Genomic DNA, 11569 nt, shown 5'->3' with positions numbered 1-11569 from the left:
TACAAATCGATGAATGTAACAGATTAGGCAGGACGGGGCAGAGCCACGAAAGCGTTGAGTGCGGGTGGTGGGAGATGATTGTTAGGGCTAGTGCCGGTAGACAGTCGGCGAGTAGGAGAGATGACAAATGGAAGGTGGTGTGGCGTGGTGGTACAAATGGAAGGTGGTGTGGCGTGGTGGTCTCGGCCAACAATCGCTCGCTTCATGCTGCCGTGGCCCACACCGACCTCCCTTTAGTTTTTTAGGCAATGAACTCCTTGAGTAGCTCACTGTTGTTGGCAGTTCGTCGGCCTCGGTCGGGGAAGCGGCTTTGTATCGCCTGTTGCGAGACCAAAGGAGGTCTCGCCTGAAGGGCGCCCTCTCCTTGCTACTATTGGGCTGACCCTAGTAGCTTCCTATGAGTTAGTTTGTTTTCTTTTTTCTTTTGTTCATATTTTCGGCAAAATATTCTAAATACGTACATTCCAAAATTTTACCTAAATATTTGAAAATGCAAATTTAAAAATGTTAACACAGCATAAAATATTTGTGAGCATAGTTTTTATCAAAAGTTAATACCATTCAAAAAATGTTAAAAACTGTTCACGCATTTCAGAAAAATATACATGACCTTTTAAAGAATTTTTATTCAACGTATAAAATTGTTTGTGTAATTCAAAAAAATGTTTTCAACCATTTAAAAAATGTACGTTACGTTTAAGAAATTGTTCATGGGTTTTAAAAAATGACCATGACATCTAATTGTTTAATATACAATGTAAAATTAATCGCATAATTTTAGAAAAATGTTTCATATCATTGAAAACTATGTTTCAATGTGTGTTTGAAAAATGTTTAACATGTATTCTGAACAGATGTCCAAAACATATATTAAGAAAATATTAATCTTGTGTTTGAAAATGTTCATTGTGCGTAAAAATGTTTCAGATGTGCACAAAAATGTTCAGTGTGTGCTGTAAAAAGTATGCTTGTATTGATAAAAGAAAAAAACCCAAAAAAAAAACAGAAGAGAAGCCAATGAAAACCCGTAACACACATAAACGAAAGAAAAATAAATCACATGACAGGTTAGAAAAAACAGTATGAACCTGTCCATAGAACCGCTATGGTATCTACAGTGTTGTCCGGCCCATTTAGTCGAGTGCGACAGACGAGTCCGAAGGACCTCTCGCACTAGGCGATAAATAGCTCTGGCGCTCGGCCGGGTCTACATGTTTGATATTTCGTGTCATTTTTGGGCCTCCACGAGACGCAGTCAACGGCTTGTCTTCCTTTGGAGAGAACCTAGTTGAGGAGCGCTCCTCGGGAGCCTCCCCAACGATTACATGGGGTGCGTTGAGAGTGCGCTCTCAGCGGCCGGCACGTGTTGCGTTCTAGACGCTCCCTTCGAATTTTATTTATTTATTTATTTTTTCACACGCGATTTTAGCTTTTTAGACGTTTTTTGGGTTTTTTAATTTCCGATTTTCAATCCGTCTTTCTTAGCTTTTCGATAAAAAAGAATTACGCGAAAAAACACGTTTGTTTTTCGTGAGAAGCATGATTTTTCTTCCGCGGTCGTGCCTCTCGGAAACGAAAAAAATGCATTTCCTTTTTTTCCTTCCGCAAGGGTTTTGCTTCCGCGAGAGGGAGTCACGGCCTTGTCTCTTGGAAACGAAAACAAAACGCGTTTTCTCTCTTTTTTCGAGAGAGGCACGGCTGTGCCTCTCGGAAACAGGAAAACACGTTTTCTCCTTTTCTTCCTTCCGCGTGAGGCGCGGTCGTGCCTCTCGGAAACGAAATAAAAACTGTGTTTTCTCTTTTTTCTTTCCATGAGAGGCATGATTTTTCTTGCGCGAGAGGCACGAATTTGCTTTTGCGAAAGGCATGGCCGTGCCTCTTGGAAATGTCTTTCGAAAAGGAAAGAAAACGTGCTCCCGATTCGATTTTTTTGACCTGTTTTTTCGTCTTTTAAAAAAAAGTTCGTCAAAACTTATCAACATGAGATCTAGTTTTGAAGATCTCGACGTGAGGAATCCAACGATGAAAGCGGATCAAGATTTGGATGCACGGTTAAGATAAAACATTTTGAATAAACCTATCTACGAAAAAGGGAAAACTCCCAGCGCGCCACTTGTCGCATCCCAAAGAGGGGGAGTGATCTTTGAAAGAAGTACTCCTTAATTAGTTTTTTAACAACACATGTAACTTTATTAACACTCATAACAATTATAGGTACATTAATTTGGACCTAAGATTCAAGAAAATGCAACGTAACTCCTATGACTAAGAATTACAATAAAATCTCTTGAAAACACCTTTTTCATGGCATCAATCTCTGCTCGAAGAAATACTCCAAAGACTTCGATAAAGAGACTGCAATTGAACTGGAGCAACGATGTTGTCATTCTTTCACCCGCATTAATATTACCAATAATAGTTTTTGAAAGCGCCTTAAGTCGCCCATCCAAAAAGATGAGAAGCCTTGATCGATGAACATATATACTTGGGCCGGGGATGATTCCCTAGAAGTGCAGGCCGTCGAATCACTATATCGTCACCATGGTGTCGTGAAAGATTTCACCTCCATAAAGAATCAGATCAACAAAAAAGGCAACAACATAAACTCATCGGATCTGCAAGGACAAAAAACTCTTTAATCTCATGGCACCGCTGAAATAACAAGATGAAATTTATTCTCATAAAACTATGATGATCACTAAACAATGGCGAAGAACATAGAAGTCTTGAAGATCCGAGGTCCCCCACCTCTCAAAGCCAAGATGGCAGCAGGAGGCGAGGGGACATAAATTTCTCAGATGACGACAGCAAGTACATTTTTAGTTATTTCGATACTTTTGCTTGTCTCCGATGGATCAGCCTTTTTTTTTTATAACCTCAGTCCATATATTGGAATAACAACATAACAGTAGGCATCGCGTTACTGGACGATGCGTTTAAGGCCCAGAGAATGTTCGGGCCCATTAGTGCCTTGGTCCCACGTGTCAGCCGCTCTACTCGCTAAACCCCATTTCCCCTCCCCTCCCCTCCGCTTCTCCCTTCCCTTCCAGGGAACTCTCCCATCCCCTTCTTCCTCCCCAAATCCCACCGCCGACGCAGCCAATGCGGCCACGGAGAACCTAGCCGCGCCTCGCCATGCCGCCGCCCCACCCCTCCACCCTCTTCCTCCCCCTCCTCCTCCTCCTCCTCGCCGTCCACCTCCCGCCCACCACCGCCGCCGCCTCCTCCTACCGGCGCATCTCGTGGGCGAGCAACCTCACGCTCCTGGGCTCCGCCTCGGTCCTCCCTGGCGGGGTCGCCGTCGCGCTCACCACCAACTCCAGCGACGGCATCGGCGCCGGCCGCGCCCTCTTCTCGGAGCCCGTGCGCTTCCTCCTCCCGCGCCCCGACCCGGGCGCCGCCCCGGCGCAGGCCTCCTTCTCCACCCGCTTCACCTTCCGCATCACCCCGTCGCCCTCCTACGGCGACGGGATCGCCTTCGTCCTCACCTCCTCGCGCGCCTTCCTCGGGGCCTCCAACGGGTTCCTCGGCCTCTTCCCCTCCGCCTCCGCCTCCGCCTCCGCCTCCGACGACGACGGCGAGCCCGCCGACGTGCACACCGTCGCCGTCGAGCTCGACACGCACCGCGACGTGGCGCTGCGCGACCCCGACGGCAACCACGTCGCGCTCGACGCGGGCTCCATCTTCTCCGTCGCGTCCGCGAGCCCGGGCGTCGACCTCAAGGCCGGCGTGCCCATCACCGCCTGGATCGAGTACCGCGCCCCGCGCCGCCGCCTCCGCGCTTGGCTCTCCTACTCGTCGTCCCGCAAACCCGACAAGGCCGCGCTCTCCGTCGACGTCGACCTCTCCGGCCTCCTCCTCACGTACATGTACGCCGGCTTCTCGGCGTCCAATGGCGAAGGGGCAGCGCTTCACGTCGTCGAGAGCTGGACCTTTCGCACCTTCGGCTTCCCCAACACCTCGCACGCCTCGGCTTCCCCAATTCCTTCGCCACCGCCCAAGGACCAGGCGTCGCTCAAGAGCCCACTGCCGCTGCCGCTTCCAAAAAATCACCACCACCATAACCTGTTCTACACGGTGCTGGGCGGAGCTCTCGGTGGCGTGGTCTTGCTGGTTCTTGTGGTCATCAGCTCTATTCTATGGATTCGCCATCCAAAGCGCCGCACAAGTGAAAAACCTGCTGTGCTGTTCGACGACAAGAACTTCCGTGGGATGCTGTCCATGGAGGTGGTACGCGCAGCAACAAAGGACTTCGGCAGTGAAAATGTGATCGGCATTGGTGGCTCTGGCGCGATTGTGTTTCAGGGGGTTCTCCCTTCTGGGTCAAGGGTTGCTGTCAAACGGTTCCAAGCTATGTGGCCGTGCTCAAAGGCGTTTCTGAGTGAGCTTCGTGCCATGCTTGATTGCCCACACGACCCCAATCTCGTGCCACTCTTGGGATGGTGCTCCAGTGAGCATGACCTGGTTCTTGTTTACGAGTTCATGCCCAATGGTAATCTTGACAGTGCACTGCACACAAAGGGTGGAGCAATACTTCCTTGGGAGGCACGGTTTGGGGCGGTGCTTGGTGTTGCATCAGCACTTACATTTCTGCATGATGAATGTGAGCACCGCATTCTTCATCGTGATGTCAAGTCATCAAATGTGCTGCTCGATGCAGACTTCAATGCTCGGTTAGGAGATTTTGGTCTTGCTCGCGTGGTGAGCCATGGCGGGGTGCCTTTGGCAACACAGCCAGCGGGCACACTGGGATACCTCGCACCAGAGTATGTGCATTCAGGTGTGGCATCAGAGCGGTCGGATGTTTACAGCTTCGGGGTGCTTGCTTTGGAGGTGGCCACTGGCCGGAGACCAACGGAGAAGGGAACCGCAGTTGTTGACTGGGTGTGGAGTCTCTGGGGTCGTCGGAGGCTGGTTGATGCAGCAGACCAGCGGCTTCAAGGCCGGTTTGTCGCGGAGGAGATGCGGCGGGTGTTGCTTGTGGGCCTCTGCTGTGTGCATCCGGACTGTAGGAAGCGGCCTGGTATGCGAAGGGTGGTCAGGATGCTTGATGGTAGTGCACCCATGACACTGGTGCCAGATAAGAAGCCACCAGTTGTACTGAAGTCACCACTAAATCAAACATCGTCAGTGAACACCATGGATACCATGAATACTGCATTTTACAGTTGTCGCTAGACGTGCATACAAGGTAGGCTTGTAAGGAACTTTCTTATCCATATGTAGTTGTGCTCTATCTGCCATTAGTTCTGATGTATATGTGATGGTATTGCTTTCTGAATTCTTAGCATTGTACAATCTATAGGTTGAACATTAGATATGTCATGAATGTTGCATACTATTGTTTGGAAAGGTTACTACTGGTGAACTATCAACGACATCGACATATTAGGAATTAGGAAAGCTATTGAAAGTGTTATTTTCTGGTGCAAATTGCAGTGAGGTATTTCATAATTAGCTTTGCTCAGATTCAGGTGTCATTTATGTGAGGAGAGTTTTTGTAAATGTTTGCTTATCTTACATTGCCCTGGCAAATGCGAACTGTCATAGTCACATATTCATATGGTATTTGGACGTTGCTCCTATTGTAAGCAGTCGTGTTCAAACAGTAGCTGATTTTGTTTTCGCAGGGCACAGTAGCTGTATTGTGGATATAGATATACCAGAATTGTCTCGCTGCGTTTATTTTACACTTCTGGTATTTGATGTACACTGTTTACGTCGATTGATACATGGAAGACAAAAACTACAATCCCTTTCCTATTCCTGTTTTCCTTTCCTTTGTATGATGATCCAAACATTTCTTATAATCTGGAATATACACAACGTGCCCTGCTTGCATGTCAGAAGTCCATGATTACCCTAGACAGTTTTGGCTTGTACTGTAGGGCTTGTACAGAAAATAGCATTTGGGGAGTGGTAGCACCCATTTTCTCTTGGTTAATTCATGAAATTGTGTGTGACAATTTAGAATTACCCTGTTTATTAGAAAATGTAAACCATCACTTCTGGGTTGTAACCTTAGCTGTGTTTCAATGCTTAAAGACTATTAGCTGCATAGTACTTGTCCTAGCCTGATTGTTGTTTTGAGCATCCATGCATAGTTTAAAATTCTGTAATTTCCAGGTATCAATTAGATCAGACTGTTCTTGAGCATTTCAGCATTTTTTGATTCTAGCTGAATCCTTCAAGTCATGTGAAAACAATCTGTGAACTGTGGGGTTGCCATATTACCCGATGCTAGAACGTTGTGCTGCTGCACATGGATGTCCATACTTCACTGTTCTTTTCCATTATTGTTTTGACCTTTCTGTTGCAATAAATAAAGCTAGATTTAAGGCTAATGTGGAACTGTGGCTGCACCAGCATGATGTTCTGATTCCCTGAACCATCTAATTATTTGTTGAAGCACATTCGCAGTTTGTGCAGGCAACTGTGAGCATAGTGCTCTGTACCATCTAATTATTTGTTGAAACACATTGGCAGTTTGTGCAGGAAACTTTGAACATAGTGAGTATATCTATAAAACTGTGTGCAGATTGTTTATTTGATGTTGCGCTACAGTTTTTGGATAAGTTGATAGCTTCTGCAGCATGAGCATATGATCTGATGAACTTGAAATTTGTCCCACAGGGAACTCTGATAGGTAACCTGAAAAGCAGTATAGTGTGCAGGATTCCCTTTTGAATTAATCCAAGAGATGCATTCCCCTCTGTACCGAACCAGAATACTTCTGTTCTCTTTTCTTATTGTTCTGATATGTTATATTTGCGCTGTTCCGAAGTTCGACGAGGCATGTGGGAATTTTTTTGTTATCTTTGATCTGTTTTGAAGTTTGAAAAGGGATGTGGTACTACTACATTCAGCACTCATGTATTCATGTTTTGGGACGGACGGCTGTTCTTTTGAAGTGTTGACTTATTTCTTGTTAACACGCTAAGCCTAGATCCCATTTGTTGTTTGACTTATCTTGTACTACCAGTATGCAGCAATTTCATATAGTTTGTTCTGTAATTTTCTTTTAACTGTGACTTGTTGAGGGCTTTCTGGTGATGAAAAGCACTACATGTCAATCAGTGTCACTGTTTTCGCTTTGCAGGTACCATGCTTAAACAAGTCGCGTCACACGTGAACCCATGTCGCCATTGCTACACCATGTGATGAGAGATCGAGACGATCCATTGTTGTCGCCTCAAAGCTTCTGAGGTGGGGCGTGCCCTGTACAAGGTGAACCGAACAGCTCCTGGTGTTGCCGGACATTCTCTCCGTCTGGACTTAAGAAAGGTGACTCGTGCAGCGGCGGCCGCGGCGCCGTGTCTTTGGACCGCTGCCTGGTGGCCTGGAATGGCGGCGGTGCAACGGATCAAGCCCCGCCATGGCAAATGCATGCGAGCTTTCAATGTGTACGGAACTTTCTCCTCTCAACTCATAGCTCCACATACTGTAGCTGTGTTTTGTTCGTGTATATAGTACATGCTATGGCTGTTCATTTCGCTCATACTGTATTTGCCAAGCGCCAGAAAGGTTTTTACCAGCCGAGCAAGATGGCATGTGCTCGTCTTTGACCCACACCTGTGTTGGGAACAGATGGATCTAGAACGGTCAATCCTGAAATAGTTTGCCCTCCCTGTAGACTGCAGTGATGCGTTGGTGAGTAGGGCCATAGAATGGCAGATGATACCGAGTAGCCTTAATCGCAAGTTCACACGCTGCCAGGAAAAGCTGATGGGATTAACCAGAGTGGATCATGGAGACGGGACCCCAGGCCTGCTCCCGTTTGGAAAATCTGTCTGCTAGAACGTCGCACACGACGATCTCGCATGAAGCCACCCCACATGCATCTTCTTTTATCCTTAGGTCTTGCAAGTCCCTGGGTGAGGCGCCTAGTGCGGGTACTGTGCAGGCAAGTGCATCCATGTCCGGCCTTCCCTTGATCAAAGCAAAACAAATGTTCAGAAATGCGTTCAGACAGAAGCATATGCATTTGATTTGACCCTCTGAAATGACCACAGCCGATGAAATACTTGCAACCGTGTAGTTTTGGTGGAATGAGACCTGGATTTGGAAACGTAATAGTAGCGTTTTCTGGGTCCATGGTTTGTTACTGGCAAGCTCTCAGGAGTTCGCCATTACAAAATCCCGACATAAATTTACTGCCGCTTGGTTTTCCTTCTGGTTCACTTTTGCAAACTCTTGCTACTTTTGGCGTCGAGGTTGCTTTAAAAAAGCACTGAATGCTTTACAAAAGCACATTTTAGTTTGTATATTTTCTATACAACAAAAGGATTTCATTTTAGTGATTAAAGAGTCCGTAGGACATTCTCAACCGCCTGCAGAATTTCACCGTCCATTGTTTGCAGCACACAGCGCGCACACACGAGCCACAGAGACGAAGCTCACGCAATGCACTAGTGCTGCCACTCGATCAGTCAACAGCGACGCAGCGGCGAAGCAGTAGGCGGCCAGTGTGTCGCTACCACCGCACGCATAGTGAAGCTAGCCTGCAGTGAGCAGCAGGGGAAAGGAAACAGCAGCAGCATGTGCCACTGTTGAGGCACATGACCTCCTCTCCTCTCCTCGCCCATGGAGACGGAGACGGAGAAAGAGACGGGCGGGCGTCCAGACAGAGATGCCTTTCCGGTTTCCAATCTCATCATCTCTGAGACTGAGACTGAGACTGAGACGTCGACACGGCCGATGGATGGATCCATCCGAGTCCAGTCGCGGCCGATGTGACCCAACCTTTGCTCGTGGCTCCGCCTTTAATTCCCCACTGCTCCCCTCTCAGTCTCACCCACCGGCCAGAATGTTTACCGCCTCCAGCTAGCTTGCACCGGAATTTCACTGCTGCTTCTTGCGCGATGCCGGGACCGGCCCGGCCGGGCTCGGCGCCGGAGGGCGCGCGAGCAAAACCCCGGGCGTGCATGCATGGATCATGGATGGATGACGCACAAGGTCTCTGCCCGCGGATCCCAGCATGCATTTCAGATTACGAGGCGCCGGAACACGAACCGGGCATCTATCTATCCCCATCGGCGACGCAGAAGCATGGTAAAGCCATTGAGGGAAGCTTTGCATCGTCTGCCTGCGCTGGGTGTACTGGGAGTGGTGGTGGTGGAGAAAGCTACTCCTAGCTCGGTACGAACAAGGCAGGGCATGGCCGCGCCGGTGAGGGAGGGGCAGACCCAGACCGCCATGGATTTCACTGCTGCCTTGCACGGAGGCGACACCGGCCGCACTCAGAACCGGAGAGCGCGCTGGCACGGCCCAGTGCATGCATGTACGAAGTCTCCTCAGAGTCCAGGTGTGGAACCCAAACCGCGGCATCTACTATCTATCTACATCCACGACGACGCAAGTACTCCATGAATTTTACTGCTGCGCGCCTTGCACGGAGTATGAAAAGGGCCCTGAAGCATGCATGCATGCATGCATGCATGCATGCGCTGCGTCGTCTGAGCTGGGAGTTCGAAGTTCGAGTAGTGGCGTGGTAGAGGAAGCTACGTACATACAGGGCAGGCATGCAGGCAGGGCATGGCCGGGCCGGGCGAAGGTGAAGGGACAAGACGGCGTGTCTGAGTCCGGCCCGGGGGATTCCTCTCTGAAGCTGACGAGGCTGCTGCACCGTCCAGGCCAGCCAGCCAGCCTCTTCTTTCCCGTCGACGCACCGGGTTTGGTTTGTTTTTCTTTTGTTTTCCGGAGCTTGAAGGCTGGGGTTCCCCACCTTGGAGGGAGCCATCCAATTATTTGGCCGCTGAGCTTCCCGCCGTGCATGCATGCATGCACATGCACGGTGTGGCCAGGCGCAGATCCTCCCGGTCGGTTCCGATCGAAACGCCGTGCCACCACTAGTTGTTGAAATGGAATGTCACTGTGTCACACACCTTACACGCAGGGTGACGACGTGACGGCTAGACGGCTAGAATGTAGGAGTACTCGCTAGGGCTTTGCTGGCTAGCAGTAGCTTGTGCAGTGCGTGCTACGCTACAGGTGTGGTGTCTGATTGAGTCCTTCGTCGACGAGACCTCACGTAAACCAGATGCATGCTTCCTCTATCTACCTCTCAATCAAGACCTGGCAATGGTATGGTATCGTCGAGCTGGCTGGCTGGTAGTTGAATTTCGAAACCGCATAAAACTGCAGATGTTAATTCTTCGCCGATCAGAGAGAGAGAGAGAGCGAGCGAGCTAATTAACTAGCTCATCAGTGAGGACAGTTGTGATGGCAATGACGAGATTAGGTTCTTACTACAATTTTTTTGTTAAATACTCTCCCTCAGTCCTAAAAAGCTTGTCTCTTAAATGGATGTATTTAGCATTAATTTGATGCTAGATATCCATGTGAGAGACAAATTTTTCCAGACGGTGGGAGTATACTTCCTTTCGTCCTAAAAATAAGTGTCACTATTTTTGTACAACGATTTATATGGACGTCAACAAAGTCCAAATGCATCGCGGTCTGCACCACATCTGATTACCAGACAAAAGAGAGCCCACCTGAGCACGAGAGTTCCCACGAGCACACCAGTCAGTTTGACCAACATTAGCACACCACCAAAAGAGAGGGAAGCGCCCACGTACTCTACAGCGGTGATGGTTTACAACGGAGGAGAAGTGAACCGAGAAGCCGCCAAAGGTCTCCCCGAAATAATCCGACGACGAGCCACGTGATTCCTGGCGATACTTAAGACACGAGCCAGCCAGCCAGTGCATGCACGCATGCGCGGACGCAGAGGCAAGCATGAACTCCACTGAATCATAGAGCTGCAGAACGCTTGACTCCCGGAAGTGAGGACCGCAGCTCGGCCTCGCCACGGTCGGCGTCTCAGTCTCGTCTCTCACTGGACCACCGAAGTAGGAGTGGGAGTAATTAGCCACGGCACAAAACTCTTGGCAGCGGAGGACTGCCAGTGTTTCTGCACGCACGCATTGCAACATTTTTGGTGGTCCTATCCTGTGTCTCTGCTTGCTTGCTGCCCATGTTAATCTGTAACAAGCCGTACCGCTACAAGCTACGACCAAAGAAAAAAAAGAAAAAAAAAGAAAAGGATGGCTATCAGACAGAGCACTCCCTTTTAAGTATCTCCAACGGCAACCGCAAAAACCCTCCCGCATCCGTCCGTGGAGAGGAGGGCCATTCCGCGAACACGTATGGTGAGGGAGGCAGCCATCAACGCTAGCCCCATATATTTCAAACCACATTTTAACTAACAGGACAAAATTCATTCAAACCGGCCGATATTCATCAAAATTCGGATTGAAAATAGCATAAATCATCCACACATAGCATTCAAATTAGGTCTAGCACAACAAGGTCTCAAATTCGACCAGATCCCGAATGCCCAACAGGTTTTTCAGGAAAGGATCATGTCCTCCCACACATACTTTCCCTTCAGCTTCATTCAGCAGTGTGTGCATGTAAATGACTGTCCTGCTGACCTGTGGTACAACACGGCGGCTCATGCGGGCTACATACAATGTGTAGACCAACAATGAGTGAATGAATCAATCAACAAGTTTAGCAAGAGGAAGTAAAACTTGCCATCTCTTCCATGCCCGCGTGCAATGGC

At 48.7% G+C, this 11569-nt stretch overlaps 1 protein-coding gene across 1 annotated transcript; it reads left to right on the top strand.

The window, feature by feature from the left end:
- The first annotated feature begins 3061 nt into the window (after window positions 1-3061).
- On the top strand, window positions 3062-7505 carry LOC123182367 (L-type lectin-domain containing receptor kinase S.7-like). Its single transcript, XM_044594909.1, has 2 exons — window positions 3062-5191; window positions 7100-7505. Exon 1 carries the CDS (start codon window positions 3136-3138, stop codon window positions 5176-5178), a length of 2043 nt encoding a protein of 680 aa, XP_044450844.1. The 5' UTR covers window positions 3062-3135; the 3' UTR covers window positions 5179-5191; window positions 7100-7505.
- The last annotated feature ends 4064 nt before the right edge of the window (window positions 7506-11569 follow it).

This window comes from Triticum aestivum, chromosome 1D (assembly GCF_018294505.1).
Source record: "Triticum aestivum cultivar Chinese Spring chromosome 1D, IWGSC CS RefSeq v2.1, whole genome shotgun sequence".
In the NCBI taxonomy this organism is placed as follows: Eukaryota; Viridiplantae; Streptophyta; class Magnoliopsida; order Poales; family Poaceae; genus Triticum; species Triticum aestivum.
Note: the sequence above shows the minus strand (reverse complement) of the source record. Positions and strands in the feature narration are given on the sequence as shown.